The sequence below is a fragment of the Lynx canadensis genome, chromosome F1, assembly GCF_007474595.2.
Source record: "Lynx canadensis isolate LIC74 chromosome F1, mLynCan4.pri.v2, whole genome shotgun sequence".
Lineage (NCBI taxonomy): Eukaryota > Metazoa > Chordata > Mammalia > Carnivora > Felidae > Lynx > Lynx canadensis.
Window position 1 is genome coordinate 68,335,017 of NC_044319.2, and position 20,864 is coordinate 68,355,880.

The 20,864-nt window shown below is 61.6% G+C and overlaps 1 protein-coding gene across 7 annotated transcripts in view; it reads right to left on the reverse strand.

Annotated features, from left to right (window-relative positions):
* Positions 1 to 20,864, reverse strand: part of IL6R (interleukin 6 receptor) — a 51,997-nt gene that overhangs the window by 2,307 nt on the left and 28,826 nt on the right. For 2 of the 7 annotated variants that reach the window (XM_030302325.1, XM_030302326.1), the window contains exons 7-10: positions 19,944 to 19,990; positions 18,748 to 18,817; positions 16,001 to 16,091; positions 7,326 to 10,570 (exon numbers count right to left, since the gene is read on the reverse strand). In XM_030302325.1, the coding sequence (XP_030158185.1) occupies positions 10,324 to 10,570; positions 16,001 to 16,091; positions 18,748 to 18,817; positions 19,944 to 19,990 (455 nt within the window). In that variant the 3' untranslated portion in view covers positions 7,326 to 10,323. Of the gene's footprint in view, positions 1 to 7,325; positions 10,571 to 14,270; positions 15,713 to 15,924; positions 16,092 to 18,747; positions 18,818 to 19,943; positions 19,991 to 20,864 lie in introns of those variants that run through there. The other 5 variants (XR_004343077.1, XR_004343076.1, XR_004343078.1 and 2 more) reach the window with 5 other exon arrangements.

Sequence of the window (20,864 nt, forward strand, 5' to 3'; positions counted from 1 at the left end):
TAGAATAACGGAGCGTTACCATGTGTCCAAAAAGGAGAGTATTGGTGTGCCGCCTCTGTCGGGGAGAGAAGTGTCCTTTTAAGTTTTCCGAAGTACTTTCTTCCTAAGTGTTTAAAAAAAGAGCCTTTATTCTTTGCTGACTCGTCCGTCATTTATTGGCCTCTGCCAGAGGCTGGGGCCGCGAGTAGAAGTTGGAACGGGTGGGGAAATCGTTCTGGTCGTTGCAGGGATTATTTGACCGTAATATTACTCGTTAACGGTCATTGTTAGTAAACCACACTTGATTCCGAAGAACTGAGCATCTGAGATAGTCTTTAGTTGCTTTGTGAACAAGGGCAGCCTTTCTGTTCTATTAAAATGCCCTTTTTCAGTCGGAGGTCCGTGCCTCCTGTTTCCTTCCGTTTAGGGGAGAAGGCAGACGCCCTTGTCCGCCACGTGCACCAGTTCGCGACACGTCTTTGGCGCCTGCCTCACAGACTGTTCTCTGGCTTCTGTGCCGGCCACCCGATGACCGTGCGTCCAGGTGGCGCGTGCCCGCCGCCTAGCGGAGGGAGAGCGAACTGCAGGCGGCCCGATGGCGCGCCTCGCTTGCCGTCTGGAAACGTGGCCTTTCCTGCCGCCTCGGCGGTTTGCGGACTGTGACTGGATAACGTCGTCTAGAACCTGAGCCGTGTTTTCATGAAGCTGCAGGCGGGCATCTCATTGGTCGAGTCCTTGACCGTCCGGCTACCTTGTTGGCGGGCTTTACCGTTTTCCCACAACTAACACATACGTTTAGCTTTTGAAAATGCTGTTAGGACGTGTGTGACCGCAGCACCCACGTGTGGCACTTGAGTCATTTATGCCCGAGACATTGTATAAAATTCCAGCCCTCCTGAAGGTTTTACCCTCAGGTGCCGCTTCAAATAAACACCGTTCCAAGAAAACTAGTGTTTTTGCTCTCGGGTTAGTTTTGGGAATCCCGCCCTTTGTAAGTGCCTCCCGCGGCGAGGGCAGCAGCCCGGGGCGCCTTCCACCTGCCGTCATCGCTGACCTGTGGCAGGGAACCGCTGGACCCACCGGCAGACCCGATCCTACTTGCTTCTCCCGGGGCACCTGTCTGGCTTCTTCCCGCACCAGGCGTAGTGTCGTGAGCCCCCCCCCCCCCCCGTTTCCTCGGCATCTTGTGCGCGGACAGCTGTGGCCTGTGTCCTCACCTCTTACTCGGCTGTAATCGTACAGGTGCCCCTGTCCCACCCATGGGAGGTGATGCTTCAGTCTGTGGTGAAGCTTGAAATGTATAGTTTTTTAAACTTGTACCAGGTGATCCTGACACCAGCCGTGGCCGAGCACCCCCAGTGGAAGGTGCTGTTTAGGACAAGTGCGCAAACACATCCACTGAGGTTCTAGAAGAAGGCTGTCGTGTTGAGTCCTTCAGGATCAAATGTTTTTTTTTTAAGTTTACCTATTTTGAGAGAGAGCACGAGCAGGGGAGGGAGGGAGAGAGAGAGAATCCCAAGACTCAGCACTGTCAGCACAGAGCCCGACGCGGGGCTCGAACTCCCGAACTGTGAGATCGTGACCTGAGCCAAAGTCGGACGCTTAACCGACTGAGCCACCCAGGCGCCCTTCAGGATCCAATTTTTAATTCCCGTCGAACGTTCACATAATTGGCCTGGCGGCACAAGTGCCTGTCGTGTCTTCCCATCTGTGTGTAACGAAAGGAAGCTCGCGTTGAAAATGAGGTCCCCACCCCCCGGCGGTCACAGTAACGTTTTTCAGGATCCAGGTTGAACACGCATGTGAGAGCCCAGGCTGTGGCCGCTGAGTGTCGGGCTCCGACCCTGTGGACCGTCAAGGTGAGGACCCGGTGTGTTGCTGAAGTGCTTCCTTGCTACCTTCCCGCTCTTGGGTCCCGCGCAGCTCGCCGAGCCAGGCCGGGGCCCCTGTCTCCAGATCCGCACACTCGGAAGAATCTGGCAGCTCATCCCGGGCGAGTCACGGCGGAGGCCCTCCCCTCCCGCAGGGAGAGCAGGCCAGGCCGCAGAATCCCCCACCTTTGAAGGACACACACTAGCGGGGTGACGGGTGTGAGCCAGCCGCGTGGTTTTGGTTAACAAGTGAAGCGTCGAGTTAAGAGCGACACCAGGCCGACAGTCAAGCGTGGAAGCAACTCACGAGCCCACGGACTGACGAGCGGGCAGAACCAGGTGTGCTCACGACAGAACGGGACGGCAGTCGGCCTTAAAGGGAAGGAAACGCGGACGCGGGCTTCGGTGCGGGTGGGCCCGGAGGGTGCGTGCGGAGCGACGAGCCAGGCACAAGGGGACGCGTGTGGCAGGACTGCACGTATAGGACCCCCAAGTTCACAGAAACGGTGAGGGGGACGGCGGGCGCCAGGCTGGGCACGGCGGGCAGTGGGGGGCTCTTTAATGGCACGGGGGACGGGCTCTGCGAGACGAAATGCTCCCGAGGCCGTTAACGCCACGGTGCAAAGATACGTACCGCCTCCACCGAACTGCACGCACAGAAATGGTCCAGTGAAAATTTTATTATGTCTTTTACCGGGGGATAAAACCCAAAACGGTGCCGGTCTGTTCGACGTCCAGAGACCAATGGGTTCTCTCCCCGTGTGTGAGCCTCGTGGGCTCGGGCCGGGAAAGTAGGGATCGGGTGTGAGGTATGGTCTCCACCGCCGGACCGGTCAAACCCGTGCTGGGTCTGGCAGGTTGCCTCTGAGGGCCTCTCTTTTCCCCAGCTTGGGAGAGGCTCTCCTCGAAGGAGCGATGGTCTGAGGCCCTGACAGTCAACGTACTCTTAGGCATTGAGGGGATTCGGGCTGCAGAGTGCAGGTTATCACCTCCAGACCCACACGGGGCCCCGGAATTCCGGCCCCCACGCTGTGAATCGTGATGGGATGAGTCACCAGGCCGTCTTGGTTCAGACTTACAGTGCTTCCCACGTGATGTTTTCTTAATGATTCAGATTGCCTTCTGATTTGCGTTCATAAACGGGACTCCTGAGTTGGATTCATTGAGCGAAACATACGTCACTTGTGCCTATAAAAGCTAATCAGTTTAGGGGCACCCGGGTGGCTCAGTCGGTTGAGCGTCCGACTTCGGCTCGGGTCATGATCTCACGGTTCGTGAGTTCGAGCCCCGCATCAGGCTCTGTGCTGACAGCTCAGAGCCTGTTTTGGATTCTGTGTCTCCCTCTCTCTCTGCCCCGTCCCTGCTCATTCTGTGTCTCTGTCTCAAAAATAAACATTAAAAAAATTTAAAAAAAAAAAGCTAATCAGTTTATCAGGGTATCAACCAGCATGTTGTTGACCAGCGTGCATCGTGGTCTCGGTGAATGACAAGACAGACACGTCGGTACTCATTTTGGGCTGTTTTCAATGGCACGTTTGCAAGTGAAACATCGCCCCTCAGATCCTTGCAGTTTTTAGAACGGAGAATGTCGGGGCTTTGGAAAGACTCTCACAAGCAGCCGCCCCCACCAGCCTCAGCGCCGGCCGCCTCGTCGCCACCTTTGTTTAACCCACGGCCGCACCTCCTCACGCTCCGGGAACATTCTTCGTACGCAGCGTGGCTCCGCTCTTCCGCACCAGGGGGATTATAACTGCTAAATGAAAAGCTTTCTTCCATTGTGAAAAAACATACATGCTCATGAAAAAAAACCCAGCGCGTGAAAGAAAACAGGAGCATCCGTCGTCTTCGTGACTTCCCAGGCTCTGGAAAGTCCCAGAACTGCTCGGCTAGTGCGTGTACCGGGCACCCTTGGCAAGCCTCTCCCTGCGAGGCCACAGTCTGCCTCTCCGCCTGCACCTCACACCGGACTGGCCACGCGCTCCTAGAGATGGCATCTGCTCAGAACTGTGGTGGGCACCCAGCGCCCTCCCGTGTCCCCGCGGCCGCCCCCTCCCGTGTCCCCTGCGGCCGCCCCTCCCGTGTCCCGCGGCCGCCCCCTCCCGTGTCCCCGCTGGCCGAGTACTCCCGTGTCCCCGCGGCCGCCCCCTCCCGTGTCCCCGCGGCCACGTCCTCCCGTGTCCCCGCGGCCGCCCCCTCCCGTGTCCCCGCGGCCGCGTCCTCCCGTGTCCCCGCGGCCGCCTCCTCCCGGGCCGCCCCCTCCCGTGTCCCCGCGGCCGCCCCCTCCCGTGTCCCCGCGGCCGCGTCCTCCCGTGTCCCCGCGGCCGCCCCCTCCCGTGTCCCCGTGGCCGCGTCCTCCCGTGTCCCCGCGGCCGCGTCCTCCCGTGTCCCCACGGCCGCCCCCTCCCGGGCCGCCCCCTCCCGTGTCCCCGCGGCCGCGCCCTCCCGTGTCCCCGCGGCCACGTCCTCCCGTGTCCCCGCGGCCGCCCCCTCCCGTGTCCCCGCGGCCGTCCCCGTGTCCCGAGGGCCGCCCCTTACAGTGCCCGCGGCCGCGGTCCTCCGTGTCCCCGGCCCGCGGCGCGTCTCCGTGTCCCCGCGGGAGCCCCCTCCCGTTGTCCAGTGGGCCCCTTCCCGTTGTACACCACGGCGCGACCCGTGTCCTGCGGGACGCGACTCCCGTTCACCGTGGCCGCCCCTCCCGTGTCCCCGTGGCCGCCCCTTCCAGTTGTCCCCGACGGCCGCACCTCCGTGTCCACTGTGGCTGCGTTACTCCGTGTCCCTGCGGCCTCCCTCCAGGTCCCCCGCGGCAGCGTCTCCCGTGTCCCTGGTCGCCCCCTCCCGGGCGCCCACTCAGTTCCCCGCGGCCGCCCCTCCCGTTTTGTCCGTGCTGCGTCCTCCCGTTGTCCACTGCGGCATCCCCCTCCCGTGTCCAAGCGGGCCGAGTCCTCCCGTGTCCCCTGGCCGCCCCCTCCCGGGCCGCCCCCTCCCGTGTCCCCTCGGCCTCACGCCCGCTCCCGTTTCCCCTTTTCTTCGTCCTCCGCTTTTCCCCTCTTCCTCCCCCTCCCGTGTCCCCCGTGGCCGCGTCCTCCCGTTCCCCGCGGCCTCCCCCTGTGGTCCCCATGGCCAGTCCCCTAACGCGAGGACACAGCACTGGTACTGTGCAGACCGAGTTGGCGGCCCTCGTTCAGCCTCTTAACTAGCCCGGAGTCCTGGGCTGCTGCCTTCACCCCCGCCACCTCGTCTGTAAGCTGGCGAGAACGCTCACCTTGCCGCGCCATGAGGCCGAGAGAGACTACCCCGTTTGTGCAGCATGTGCGGGACGGTCCACAAATGGCAGCCGCCATCATTAGCGAATTGTAATAGGTCCTTTCACCGAAAAGGGGCCGTGAACTTCCCGGCGGCCAGTGTGGCCGGTGCCCTCTCTGCTGTCCACAGAGTTTGTTTCCGGTTAATACTATACGCTGCCACAGAAGCCCGCTCCGGCCTCATGGCCTCCGGCACAGAGACCCTCACTTCTGGCTGCGCAGAGGGGGACCTGGGGGCTCCCACTCAGGCCCGGGGACTCGGCTATCGTGAGTCAGCGGTCTGGGACTGGGGCGGGAGCTCCTCAGACCCTCGGACCCGTCCCCGGAAATGACGGGCTGAAGGACGCCACGTCCCGAAATGTGAAGCCCCCGCAGCACCCGCCTCCTCCTAGAAGTGGCCACATTTCAGTCACCCTGGGGCTCGCGACCACCTTCCTCAGAACCACCTGGGGACCGACTTACCTTTCTGCGCCCACATCAGACCCACCCACGGAGTCCCTACAGTGCACCTGTGCGGGTCTGGGCCCGGGCGGGCCAACACAGGGTGCCATCTGTCCCCCGGCCTCTCCCTCACTCTTGCTGGGCACACACCCCAGGAAGTCGCACAACACCGAATGGTGCAAGGTCCCTGTTGCGCAGAACAGAAACTCAAAGCCCGAAATAGAGTGTCCTCCTGACCAATTCCATTCTTCAAACAGGCGTAACGAAATGTTAAAATGCAGCTTCCGTGACTCAGCGAGCGATCCGTGAGCCCTGAGCGGCCGTGTTAAGCAATCTGAAGTTGCCTTAGAGCACCCTTAGCCGAGGATTTCATGCGTCTATGGTATGAACCTTTCACGATTTTACTGAAAAAACTCTATTCGTGTGGATTGTCGCCTAAAACTTGTTACGAAACAGGACGTGGGTGAGGTGGTGTTTTGTTTTCTAAGTGACACGTTTGCGGAAGGCAGGGGCTCCCGCAACGAAAACGCAGACCGGTCCGCATCTGGAGGACGGTACGGGGTTCACGGTCCCTGATTGTCACTGCTTGTGCACCCGCCCCACGGCCAGCCCGCCTGCCACCACCCCGCACTGCCGGGCCACATCGGAAAGCTCGGGGCCTCAGGGCGCCCGCGGGCTCCGTCGGCGGGGTGCTCGGACTCGATCTCGGGGTCGTGAGTTCCAGCCCCATGTGGGGTGTAGAGATCGCTTTAAAGAAAAAACTTTTTGAATTAAAAAGAAGGAAGAAAGCTCGGGGCCTTTGAGGAGCACACAGGCCGGCGGCTTCCCGCCTGTGGCCGGTTCTGCTCGCGGACCCCGAGAAAGGCCGGGCGTCCTTGCGCCTCACGAGCAGGGAAGGGCTTCCTAAGCGGCTCCTCCAACAGCTGCGTGTCTTTGGCCTTCTCTCCGAGACTCGCCCACCGCTCGCCCGGGTCTCGCGGAAAAGAGCACTGTGACCGACAGCGACGCCTGGAGAAGAGCAGGGCACCTCCTTCTCCCCCCTCCCGCCCCCCGCGGACATCTGCTTCCTGTGGCACCTTCTGCCGGACCGGGACCAAGGGACCAAGGGACCAAGCTCGAAGGAGGCGGTGGCGCCCTGGAGGCGGTGGGCCGGGCAGGCGCGGCCGTGGCTTCCGTGGCTTCCGTGGCTTCTCTCCGGGCGCCCCGCGGGGCCTCGGCTCGCAGCCTGAGCCACCCAGTCTCTGGGCCCCCAGCCTGGCGCCGCTGACACAGAGCTGCTGCGGGATGGCTCTCGTCCGTCGGGGAGGCGCGGGCGGGCTGCGGCCCGGGTTTTCCTGCCAAAGACCCTTTGCGAGAGGGGACGGTTCCAGGCTGCCGCTCAGGAGGCCGCGGAGCTTTGTGATCCCGCTGACGCCCCCTGTTCAGTAAACAGCCTCCCGATGAGCCGCGGCCCATCCCCTTCCTTCCCCGCCGGGACGGTAAACGTGGCACCGGCACCCACACCCTTCCGGAAGCCCCGGGATTCGTTTGGGGAAACATTCGTACAATTAAAGTCTTTCGAGAAATTGCTATTGTTTCTTGGACTTATCTGATTCTTTCTAGAGGCGACTTGGTCCTGCACGGGGCGAGCGGGGGCGAGGGCTCCACTCGCTTTTAAGCCCTTGTCCCCTTTCATCAGGCAAGTCCTTCCTCTAAGCAGCCCGGTGCCCGAGGCATAACTGCATCTCAAGCATATTTGTAGAAATTATTTATTTCAGACACTTACGGTTTTCACTTTAAACACAAAATAGCTGATAAAAAGAAAAAAATATTGAAAACCATCATACTGACCCTTTGCCCCACATACAGACATCAGCGTTTGGTGTTTGCTTTCAGGCAATTAGGTAAAAAATAAACACAAAAATTAAAACTATTATTTCTCTCAAAAAAAACCAACCACATTGTAAAGTTGAGGTATTGTGTTTAACAGACACGTGACGCCATCCAGGTGTGGTTTCTGCACGCACAGCCTTGCTACATGCTGTTCCTTTCTAAAGCGGGGACGTTCGCAGACTGGCAGTATTTCCTGATAATCATTAAGGTTGTCATAGAAACTCTGAGGCCCTCTGAGGCCCTGCGGGGGACGCTCAGAGGCTTCTGGCGCAGAGCCCGAACCCGCTGGCCCACCTGCCAGCAACAGCCCCGTTGCAGCCGGGGAAGCCAGGAAGGGCCAGCCGGTGCCCGTGTCTCCAGATTGAGACGGCAACTCCCCCTGACGCCGGCTGCCAGCCTCGTGCCCAAGTGGGTCGGGCTTCAGGGCCTGTGACGAGGCGATACAGCTCAGCTGGGCAAGACATTCTTGAACATTCTGCAGGAAACCCACCTGGCATGAGCACTCCCAGCCTGCTCTGTTCACCCCCAGGCGGCCTCCAGCAGCCGACGGCACGCGTGATGATGGTGACCCACCCCGGGGCGGGGGGCAGGGATTCTGTGAGCCCGGAGCCCGGCAAACGGAAGGGCAAGGCCCCATCTGAGCAAGGAGCTCTCGGAGTTCCCAAAGGCTCTGCAGACACATTCATCGCTACCCCCTGGACATCGCCAACGGATTTTCATTAATGCTACAGGAATTACTGACCACGTTAACTGACCTGGAACCAGGGCATTTTCAACTTTTCCCACCCGGCAGGATGGGCCGTCATTTCACACGTGACCGCTGCGGCGGCCGGTGTCAGGTGGGTAACATCGCCGTGGAGGCGTCACGGGCCCGGGAGGTGGCCGTCGACTGGCACAGAGAGAGAGCTTGGCAGGGGCCCCTGTGCCCGCCAAGCAGCCTACAACCCAGAGGAAAACGCTCTTCCTTCATTTGCGCTAGCTTATAAAGAAAGAAAGGGAGAAAACCCTCTTCAATACACACACACGAAAGGCAGTTTCATTACAATAATAACGAAAGCGGTAACAGCGTGGGGATCACAGCGGCACTGGCGCCCTCAGCAGCCCAGAGCTCCGGATCGCCATCTTCCGCCCACGGCTCAGCCTGCCACCAGGGTAGAGCCCCGTGAAGAGTCAAGGACCCACAGGCACAGAGTCACCCTTTCTCATGCACACACTGGCTTTTCGTATTTCCCGTTCACAGCGTTTCTGCTGTTCTCAAAGAAACGGTACAGAAAAACAACAACAACAACCAAACCCCTGCCTAACTTCTGTCGGCTTAAGACCAGTTGCCAAAAGCAACATCAGGGCCTGAGAGCTGCCCACAGCATGGCAACGAAACCCGCCCACCGGGGCAGGGACAGTGTGAGCCGGCGAACAGCGAGCGATTCGTGGTCATTCCACCCCGCTGCCGCCTGTCTGGTGCTGGTGGTTGTTTTTCTAAAAAGGTAGCTGATGAGAAAAGTCTGTGGTTCCTAAGTTTTCAGCCGTGGCCACAAGGCTGACTGATCACAGCTTCATCCTGGGACAGCCCATGCTGCTGGAGGGCACTTGCTGGGGAAACCTTGAGCATCCCCCGGTTGTCACGGCCGGACGCACGGCCACGGCCACGCGCTCCGCGCTGCTCCCATCCCAGCTGAGCTGAACCGAATTCAAGGAACTGAAGAAGGCTCCACAGAAGCAGACTTTGTAAGAAGGCCACCCCCCCCCCCGTGCCCCGGGGCTGGGGTGGGGGCTGGACAGCGTGTCCCCTGAGGCTGCCTGGGGGGAACAGCTGCTTCGCCCCAAGTTCGAAAAGAGGCAGTTGTTTTAGGACAAAAAAACAAGACGGAGAATGAAACCTGACTCTGCTCGAAAAGGAAAATTGTCTTTTCTCCTCCTTTTCCCCTCGACGCAGTTTTGTGCTACACGAGCGTCCTCGTCCTCACCGAAGTGACTCCTGTCCCGACACGGGGCGAACGCGGGCTCTCGCGCCCTCTCACCATCAAACAGCAGTTCTCGTAAAAAGCAGGTTAACATACATTCTTGCTTTCTGTCTTTTCACATAAATACCATCTTCCCTTGTTTCCTCGGGCTCAGCTGAAAACGAAGTAGACGGAGGCGGAGCAAAGCGGCTGTGAACCCCTCGCCGCCTTGGAGGAGGCCCCCGCTGCCAGTTCTTGGGGGGGCGAGGAGGCCTGTCCCCAGCACCTGCCCCTCCTTTCGTCTCTCCTCCCTTAGTCCTGGGGTCCAGACGGGGAACTGGGGCCAGTGCCCGGGATCACCCTTCCCACGCAGCACGATGCGAGTGAGGAGGTGAGGACGGTTCCGCTTCAGACCCCCAGGCCCTGAGACGCTCTCCGACCCGTCTGGGCTGTTTCCAGGTGTGGGGAAGGCAGGCGAGCTCTCCCCCGCCCTCGGACCTGAGAAGACTGGATTTTGAAGGCACTTAGGACTCCAGCTGGGAGGCGGCTCGGTGCAGGGCACCAGGGGGCCGGCGGCTGGGGTCCCACCTGCCGCAGGGTGCAGCTCGTGGAGGCGAGCGGGGCGTGCGGACGGCCAGCAGGTCAAGTACGCCAAGCCTGCACAGCCCACACCCGGCTCTGCTCCCCCGAGCGTCCAGCACGGTGGACCCACGAGCCTGCGTGGGCTCGGGCCCCTCGGGGGCGTGTGGGAAGGGGCGGTTCCCGGACACCAGCAGGGGCCGCACGCCTGTTCCAGGAAGCCAAGCGCCTCCTGCGAGGCCGCCCCGCGCCGCCGGCGCCCGAGAGGGGCCGGCTGGCGCTCTGTCCCGCACACGGCAGGGCCAGCCTGGCCCCCGCCTGCCCCGCGCGCCCAGCCAGCTATCTGGGTAGGAAGTAGTCTCTGTTAGTGACGTCGTAAGCGCTCCGGGGGCCCCTGGCGTCGGGCCGGCCGTGCCCCGACGTGTCGTCAGACCCGAGGCTGCCGGGGTTCACGGGAGGAGAGAGGAGGGGGACGAGCCCCGGCCTGGGCTGGGGCCTCTCGGGGACCAGCTGCCCCAGAGCATACGGCGGCTGTGTGCTGGCCTTGCCTTCCTTCAGGGCCGGCAGCTTCCACGTCTTCCTGAACCTTCACGGAGACAGACAAAGACAAAGCACACGGCCGTTAGTGCCCCGGGGACGGACCCGAGTGAGAAACGCCGGCCGCTGGCTCCCCCGGGGGCCCGGCGCCGGCCTCCCGCTCGGCCTCCCGCTCGGAGGAGCGAGAGCCGTCTACCCCATCACAGGGGCTTACACGGCACGGCGCTCTGAAGAGCTGGGGGTTTCAAAAACACGCCAAGGGACACGTGTGTACTGTTGGTCCCACTTACAAACGGGGAAACTGAGGCACACGTGGCCAGGCGTGTCCCTTCACTGCACTAAGCACGTCATCGGTCCTGTGCCACAGGCTGCGCACAGGTGCGCCATGGGTCCCAGGCCCATTCGCTTGGAAAAGAGAGGAAGGAAAACGGCCCTGTGGGTCAAGCTCCGGCCGGCGGGGCCGACGGCTGGCAGCCTCCATTCAGCAGGGGCAGGGCTGCCCCGCCGTCCGCAGCCCTGCTCCTCTGGGCCACTCCGGCCACGCTGGTGAGTCCGCACAGACCCCGCCGTGGGCACCGTCGGGCACAAGTGACTCATCTGACAGGAAAGCAGATCTTCAGCAGGAAGGAGATAAGCATCTCCGATCACGGCTCCCCTCAGGCTGCTGTGCGCCGGGCCCACGGCCAGGGCGCAGCGGCCGAGAAAGTCACTCGCGGGCCAGAGTCTCCAAAGATACGTCAGGCCCCTTCCCGAGGGGCCCCGTGACCACGCGGCCGGCACCCCGCCGCCACCGCTGCCCCGCTCCCCTCTGTCACCTCCCTCGGCCCCACCTGACGTCAGCTGCTCCAGGAAGGGCTTGGAGGGAGGAGGGAAGCCAGTGTCGAAAACAAGGGTTGGGGATTTTCCGTGGGTTTCTTTTTATATCGACAGGCTATTCCTGTTCTGGTGACGATAAATCATTGAGAGTTGGCTCCAATCTGCCACTGGCTGCTAGCCTGTTACCCAAATGGAATAAACAATCTTCGGAATGTTCCCGAAGGCTCCGCCATTCAGGCACCGGGCAGGGAAGGCAGCGGGGCCCTTGGGGGGAGTTACCCTCCCTCAGGGGAGAGCCGAGGGCAGGCATGACACTCTGCGTTTCAAAATATTCAGACCCTCTGACCCAGGAGTTCCATTTCTGAGAAAACACCCCAAGGAAATAGCAGGGCTGGGGGAAAAGCGTTCCGCGCGAAGATGTCAGACTCGGCGTCGTCCGTGAAGGCAAACCCACCCGAGCACCCATCGAAGGCTGCTGGAGCGAGCCTGGGCACAGCGGCCCGACAGCGGCTCAGGAATTTCCCGAAGTTCAGGAAAGTGAGGTGTAACAGCAGCGAAACGATGCGGGAAAAGCGCTTAGGTTGTAACTGATGCCAAATTCACAAGGCAGGATACAGGACAGTCACGGCGCCGTGAGGACAGAACTGAGCTGAGGACGAGGCTCGGGAAACGCATCCAAACGCCACGGTTCTCGATCGGGCTGTGGACCACACGCTCACTTCGCGCAAGCTCGTGGGCCTGCTGGCTTGGGACGTGTGCGCTTGTCTGTATCGGCCAGACTTGGACCGCATTCACGTTTTAACAAGCAAAAAGGCCGTCTTTGGATACCGCGGGATTTTTTCTTCCTTCTACTTATCACCATTTAGCAAACAAATTTGTTTTGAAGCCTCTATCGACATTATTTAACCTACAGGGAGAGCAGTGTCTGACCTCTTGTTTCCAAAGCAACTAACTGGATGGGTAACTAAGAAAGACAAGCTTTTCTTCTTTTGAAATGTTTTAAGCGAATGAGACGCTTTCTACAAATGACTAGACTCAAAGGGACTTTGGTTGCAGCCAGCCTGGGGGGCGTCCACGGCAGGCACTGCTCCGGCCTGAGCGGGGGGTCTGAGCAGGCCGGGGGCTGGAGAGGTTGGGACATGGGGGCAAAGAACCAAGCTGAGCGGCCAGACTTCATGCACCCCAGTCGCCACCTCGTGTCTTACATATTTGGGCTTCATAATGTTTTAAGAAAAGTTTCTGCAGCTAAAAGAAACATTTTAAAACATTTATAACAACTGTCACTCTTTTAAACAAGTAACCCAGTGAGAAGCGACACACAAGGTGGTTTTAAAACATTGGGATGAGGGGCGCCTGGGTGGCTCAGTCAGTTGAGCGTCCGACTTCGGCTCAGGTCATGATCTCACGGTTCGCGGGTTCGAGCCCCAAGTCGGGCTCTGTGCTGACGGCTGGGAGCCTGGAGCCTGCTTCGGATTCTGTGTCTCCCCCTCTCTCTGCCCCTCCCCTGCTTGCTCTGTTTCTCTCTCTCTCTCAAAAATAAACATTTTAAAAAATTAAAAAAAAAAAAAAAAAAAGAACTGGCCTGTTTCCAAATAAATTTGCCTGAGACGAGAGAAAATGGAAAGTCACCAGGCGAGGAAATAAATTACTGTGTGTTCTCAACACGAGGCTCGTAGCAACCACCCAGCGTCCAAGCACCATCCGCAGGTGAGCAAACAAGCTTTATGACGAACGGCAGGCGGTTAGCGCCCAGCCTAACGCTTCTCGCTCAGTGGTGAGCGGCACAGCGAGATGGGGCTGCCGGTCAGTGAAGCCACCGGCCAGGAGCGGACGGGCCGCACTCCCCGGGCCCACGTCGGCCACAGCAGGCTAGCCTGGTGGGCGGGGACTCTCGGGGCTCGGGCTCTAGTCCTGGCTCCAGGCGCAAAGTCACCCTACTTCTCAGGTCCGCTCCCTCATTTGTAAAAGTAAAGAACTTCCCTAAACGACCGTGACGGCCACATCCACAGAACATGGGCTTGGGGTTTGAATCCTGGCCTTTGCAGCCGCTGTCTCCCACGCTCCCCCAGCTCCAGCCTCCTCGCGGGCCAAGTGGAGGCCCCGACGGTTCCTCGGTGGGGTCCGTGGCGGGCCCGCAGGCGGCAGGAGAGGGGCGGCGAGTGCTGGCAGGGCCCCTCTCTGCTCCAAACGTGTAAGAGCTGGTGAGACCTCGGCCTCCCGCGCTCTGACCTCACCCACACACCCTCCACACGACCGGCTCGCCACTGCGCTGGGCGTCCAAGCGGACGCCACCCCGAACGCAGTCTGAGTCGTCACCCGGACCACCGTGGTGCCACGGCCGCTCCCGAGACTGCGCAAGGGCCCCGGGAGCGTGGCGGTCGCTCGCCCCCAAGCCTCCCCTCACGATCACCAGCGACGACCTGGACAGCCGCCACCAGACAAGAGGCAGGAGGGACAGGCTCCAGTTCGCCCCGCGCTGGTCCAGCCACCGGCCAAGCGTCCCGAGACCTCAGCACAGGCAACACCGTGAGCTCCCGCCAAGGCCACGGACACGCCTCCTGGCCACGCCTCAGGAGCACTGCTGGCTGACGTGTCCGCAAGCTCGGTGTGAGTGACGAAGCCGACGGCCACCCGGTGGGAGAGGCCACGTGAAGGGGGCACGGTGCCCATCGGCCTGTGTGTTTCCTAACCTCAGCTGGAGAGGTGCGAGGACACAGAACTGAAAGGTGACCCCTGCAGGTCCCCGGGAGGTGTGGCCAGGCCCCTCGGACTCGCCCGGGGACAGACTTCCGTGCTGATGCCCGCGTGGCACCCTCCCCGTGTCTGTACACGGCTCCCGTGGGACAGACCACGTGGAACGGCACTGCAGCCCCAGGGCCTGACGCCTCACTTCTGTGTCTCGCACACACCCCACCCCCCTCTGATCCGTCAGCACGGTTCCCGGCTCCCCTTTGCGTCTACACAACCTTCCCGTGTTGGAATTCCACACGGATTGTCCTGGCCTTGCCCGCATCCTGTCTACATGCTCGAAGTCTCCGCGAGACTGACAATCCGCCACACGCCCAGCTGCTGAGGCAAGAGACCTAAGGGTCACATTGGACCCTTGCCCCTCCTCCTGCTCATCTGTCTTCAAATCTGGCCAGTTCTTCCTCTAAAACACATGCTGCCACCAGCAACACAAGCTAGATGAGGAGGGGGAGGCCAGCACGGGCCCCCCGGGGCCCCACTCACCACGGGACGAGGCCACGGGCCTCCCGGACCCCGCTCACCACGGGACGAGGCCACGGGCCGCCAGGACCCCGCTCACCACGGGACGAGGCCACGGGCCCCTTGGACCCCACTCACCACGGGACGAGGCCATGGCCCCCCGGGCCCTGCTCACCACGGGACGAGGCCACGGCCCCCCTGGGCCCCGCTCACCACGGACGAGGCCACGGTCCCCCGGGCCCCGCTCACCACGGGACGAGGCCACGGCCCCCCGGGCTCTGCTCACCTTGGGACGAGGCCACGGTCCCCTGGGCCCCACTCACCACGGGATGAGGCCACGGCCCCCCCAGGCCCCCTCTCACCACGGGACGAGGCCACGGGCCTCTTGGACCCCGCTCACCATGGGACGAGGCCACGGGCCGCCAGGACCCCGCTCACCACAGGACGAGGCCACGGGCCCCTTGGACCCCGCTCACCACGGGACGAGGCCACGGCCCCCTGGGCCCCGCTCACCACGGGACAAGGCCACGGCCCCCCCAGGCCCCGCTCACCACGGGACGAGGCCACGGTCCCCCCGGGCCCCCACTCACCACGGGATGAGGCCACAGCCCCCCCAGGCCCCCACTCACCACGGGACGAGGCCACGGGCCGCCAGGACCCCGCTCACCACAGGACGAGGCCACGGGCCCCTTGGACCCCACTCACCACGGGACGAGGCCACGGCCCCCCGGGCCCCGCTCACCACAGGACAAGGCCACGGCCCCCCCGGGCCCCGCTCACCATGGGACGAGGCCACGGTCCCCCTGGGCCCCGCTCACCACGGACGAGGCCACGGTCCCCCGGGCCCCGCTCACCACGGGACGAGGCCACGGCCCCCCGGGCTCTGCTCACCTTGGGACGAGGCCACGGTCCCCGGGCCCCACTCACCACGGGACGAGGCCACGGTCCCCCGGGCCCCGCTCACCATGGGACGAGGCCACGGGCCCCCCTGGGCCCTGCTCACCACAAGAGGCCACGGGCCCCCCTGGGCCCTGCTCACCACAAGACAAGGCCACGGGCCCCCCGGACCCCGCTCACCACGGGACGAAGCCACGGGTCCCCCAGACCCTGCTCACCTTGGGACGAGGCCATGGGCCCCCCAGACCCTGCTCACCACAGGACGAGGCCACTGCCCCCCCGGACCCTGCTCACCAGGGGACAAGGCCACTGCCCCCCGGACCCCGCTCACCACGGGACGAGGCCACTGCCCCCCCGGACCCTGCTCACCACGGGACGAGGCCACTGCCCCCCCGGACCCTGCTCACCACGGGACGAGGCCACTGCCCCCCCGGACCCCGCTCACCAGGGGACGAGGCCACTGCCCCCCCGGACCCCTCTCACCACGGGACGAGGCCACGGGCCCCCCGGACCCCGCTCACCACGGGACGAGGCCACGGGTCCCCCGGACCCTGCTCACCTCAGGACGAGGCCAACGCACAGGAGCGTTCCGAAGGCCAGGCTTCCTCCGGCCACCAGGAAGGTGGGCAGTGGCACCGAAGAGTCTTGCACTAGGAGGAGAGAGAACAGGAGGAGGAACAGGAAACCAGGTGCCGTCAGGACCCGAGGGAACCTCGCCCCGGAGGCCTGCCCTGCTAGCCCGCCAGAGCCGGCTCCAGAGGACTCGGCCCAGCCCAGTGCGACCCCGGGGTCCCAGCCCTGGCGAGAGAGGCCCCCCCCGCCCTCCCCCTGCTGAACAGCTCTGGCCCGGCCCCCGAGGCACGGGGGTGCAACAGCCTGGAGGCTTCGGGGACCCCGTCGACGCAGCTCCACTGAGGACGGTGTCAGGGGCTCAGGCAGGTGAAATCAAGCTTTCTCCACTGGGGTGTCACCTGTCACCCCACTTGGTCCTCAAGCCCCAGCCACGTGGACCTCGTTTGTCCGCCACGTGCCATGTTCCTGCTCCTTCCGGAGCCCCCCCGCCCCCAGTCTCCTTCCCTTCCAGAATGCTCTTCCCGCCTGAGCCGTCCAGCCCCAGCCAGACCTTTGGCGTCACAAGAGGTGATGCCATTTCCTCTGCGGAGCGACCTCGCTCCGGGCGCCCGCGGGCACCTCTCCAGCTGCAGCTCGAGCTCCCGGCAGCGGGACCACAGGTGTCCCTGCGGTCAACCCCCCCTGCTCATGCGGAGCCCGCACACAGCAGGCTCCGCGGGGACCGAAAGAACAAACTGGTTCGTGGGCAACCACGTCCCCTCCCGCAGCCGCCACACGGAGCTGGTGCCCAGAGTCCACACTCTGTGGCTGGGCCCGCACACCCTCGCGGCTCCCGGGCTCCTCCAGGCGTGTCCACCACGGGCCGCGATGCCTCCTGACGCTCATCACTTCAAGCGCCCGCTGGACGCGGCTGTCAGGAGCCCAGACCGGGCACCGGCTGCAGGACGGGTGTCCCCGCACCTGGCAGAGACGGCCGTGTAACAGAGGCAGTATGACTGGCTTCCTCACTAACACTTCACCGTCTTTGATATTTGTTCCTTCCCTCATTCAACAAATGTTTATCGACTATTTATCGACAGAAGTCTCTGTTCGGAGCCACAGGGATACAGGCTGACAGGAAAGCTCCCGCCTTCCTGGATCTTACATTCTAATCAACAGAGAGACAAACAAATAAATGTCACGTGACCTTAGCAGGGACAAGGGCAATGACGACAAAGAAAGCAGAGGAAGGTCAAGGAGTGACAGGGGTGGGGGCTGGGGGTGGGGCGTCAGACGTAGGACAGGCCCCTAGCAGAGGGCTCTGAGCAGAGGCCTGGCTGTGTAAAGGAGCTGGCCAGGTCAGGGGAAGAGCACACGGGCAGAGCAGGCAGCGCGTGCAAAGGCCCTGAGGTAGAGAAGGCCCCGAGGTAGAGAATGTGAGTGCAGAGCGAGCGACAGGGAGAGTGGACGAGGTGAGGTCTGAGACGGGCACTGACCCCACAGAGACCAGAGCCCAGATCTGTGACTGCACAGTCGCTCTGGCTGCTGGCTGGAGAGGGTCTGTGGGGGGTTAGGAGGAAAAGACGGGAGACCCGCACCAGCTCCTGAAGTCCTGGCAGAGGGGACGAGTCCCTGGGAACAGCAGGGCTCAGGGACCGGACGTGGGGCGGGGGTAGAAGAGGACGCGCGCTCGACCCCCTCCGCCCGCCCCCGACCGCCCTGAGCGGCCCAGTGCGTGTGGCACCGGTTCCCAAGACGAGGAGGATGGAAAAGAAGAGACTGGGGCTGGAAAGGGCCGGGGGCATCAAGTGCTCAGTTTCCGACATAAGCATGAAACTCCCAGCAAGCATCAGGCCACGGGCACGTGCCCACTGGGCCCTGGGCAGGGAGCCCGGCCATCGATGGACCCACGGACGGCCTTCCCGGAGACAGGGCTGGAGGAGCTCCTCGCTGAGGCCCCTCCCCACCGCAGCCCCTGAACTGCACCCCACCCCCGCCCTACCACTCGAGGCCCATTCAAACGGCACCTCCCCCAGAACGTTCTGTGATCCCAACTGCACACACCCTCGGACATCTCCAAATTCCCCTCGCTTCATCGATGCCTCTGCTTTGGCCGTCTCCACACCGCTCTCCCCCGCACTCCCTGCTTTCCTCCATCGGAGCCTGACCCCGGGAGGGTGGGGTGGCTTCGGTCCCCCCGAGCACCCAGCTGTGCAGAACTCAGGCCCAGGTAGTCAGCAGGTCCTTCCCGGGTGCATTGTAGCAGGGCCTGCAACCGGGATGGGGCCTGGGCAGCCAGCATCCGGTGGGGTGAGGGCTTCCACAGAGAGCCAGGAGCCGTGCTGACTGACGCCCCAGCCTGCGCTCCGGGAGCCCCGCACGTATGGCGGACCCGGGTCCTTCCTGACGCTGGTGAGCTTTCCTGCTCTTGCAGGTACACGAGAGCGGAGCACTGAAATCCAGGCTCCCAGAGAGTTCCGCCAGCCTGCATTCCGTGTCAGACTCCAACCCTTTTGTTTGTATTCTAGGCGAGCTGGGGCATATTTCACTGATCTGTGCCATTCTCCCTGTGGTTCCCTCACCCTACGTCAGCCAACGGCCTCAGACGGGGGCCTGCAAAGTAGCGTCTCTGTCACAGCTCCTCCCCTTCAGCAGACTGGCCTTCTGCCAACACTTCCGAATAAGAACGGACGTGATGCAGAGAAGTCCCTGTGCCCCTGATATCACCGGAGTGTGAATACACCCAGTCCTTACCTGGGAGGCTGGTTGCATTTGCAGAATCTTTCAAGAGATTATCTTCATCGTCTCCATTAGTAGTCGGTGCCTAAAACAGAGATCCCCCCTGTAAGCGCGTTTCTGCAGATTCCGCCATCATCTGGGACCAGCTCAGACCTCCTCCTCAGCCCTCTATGGTCCATCCATGGCATCCTTCCCTGTGTCTCAGGGACCTCTCCACTCCTGACCTGAGCCTCTCGACGTCTGCACTGTCATTTCGTTATTCGTATCTATACCTCGCCAGCAAGAGGCAGGACTCCTCCCCGGCTGCCTCTCCACCAGGGCTTAGGGCACGGCACCTCTCCCAAAGGAGAGGCTCCCCGGACGGGCTACAGCAGCACTGTCCCCCACGTCCCATGCCAGGGTGCGGGTGCCCCCATCTCCTGGGAAAACCGCGGGCCAGAATCCTGGACCCCCCACTTACCAGCTCTGTGACCTTGGACAGATCCTGTAACCCACGTGGGTATCTGTTTTCCTCCCTCGCAGGCACCACCGCCTTAGCTCTGAACCCCGGCTAATGACAGGATCAAACGAGACTGCGGGTACAGGGCTCAGCACCGAGCACATCTGGGCTGGCCCTCAGCCAGCGCCCACCCCGCACCTGGCCACACGGCACAGGCTGTACCCGGAGCCTCTTCCGCCGGTGCCTGGGAAGCCCTGCATCGGCCACGTATGAGGTGCGAGGCCGGGGCTCCTTCCCTGGGCTGCTGGCTCCAGGAGGGGCTGAGCCTCCCAGTTTAGCTGGCCCTCAGGGGATTAAGGACCACAGGACAGGCAGCTGGGTGGGAAATTGGATTACCCAAAGATTTGTTAAGCAGCTTCAGAGGTAATCCTCTTTCCAGAAAATTATGACACCGGGAGCCCACAGAGGAAAGGCTCAGATGCACCGAATTTGATTCCGAGCTCAGTGGCGTCTCTCAGATCAGAGACGAGACCTCGGCCACGAGGCACAGGGCGTTCTTCGAGCCAGGCCAGCCAACTCCACAGACCACCGTGGCCGCGACCGTCCTGGGACAACCGAACTGCTCTGACCCCGTTGTACAGAGGCTCGAAGAGAGCACGTGACCGGCCCGTGGCCACATTTCCAGTAAGTGGCAGGGCTGGGATCTGAACCAAGTTCCGTCCGGTGCCAGCCCACAATCCCCAGCCCAGGTGCTGCTGTCCTGGCCACTCACCTGCATGGAGGGGGGCGCCTCCGTCTTGGCTGGGGGGCTCCTGGGTTCTGCGGGCGGAAGAGTCACAATTAATGATGGACAGACCCCGAACTCTCCCAGAGTAAGCTCGTTGCCGTGTTGGCGAAAAGAACGTTACGCTAGAATAAGCTGGTAGCCAGCCCTAGACGATTAGTTATGTAAGTATATATAAACATTACATACAAAACCATATATAAATATATAATTAAATTCGTTACATAAATTAAATAGTTATATAAGTTAGGAGATAGCCATAGGTTGCAACAGTCTTTAAAAATAAAGGAGAAAAGGGGCGCCTGGGTGGCGCAGTCGGCTAAGCGTCCGACTTCAGCCAGGTCACGATCTCGCGGTCCGTGAGTTCGAGCCCCGCGTCAGGCTCTGGGCTGATGGCTTGGAGCCTGGAGCCTGTTTCCGATTCTGTGTCTCCCTCTCTCTCTGCCCCTCCCCCGTTCATGCTCTGTCTCTCTCTGTCCCAAAAATAAATAAAACGTTGAAAAAAAAATTAAAAAAATAAATAAATAAATAAAGGAGAAAAACGTGGAGAATATAGTTATACGAAAAATACAAGACAAGGGAGGCTCATACGGTCTGATGTAAAGTCCCTAAAGAAAGAGATTTAGTCCACGGTCATACCACCCTGAACACGCCCGATCTCATCTGACCTCGGAAGCTAAGCAGGGTTGGGCCTAGTTAGTACTTGGATGGGAAGAAAGAGATTTATATCACTGTTTATTATACATTCTATACATACGTATATATTTACACACAGGGAGCAAACAAACAGAACAAGTCGCTGGAGGGAAGCACTATTGACATTAAACTTTTTTTTTTAATTTTTTAAATGTTTATTTTTGAGAGAGAGAGAGAGACAGAGCGTGAGTGGGGGAGGGGCAGAGAGAGAGG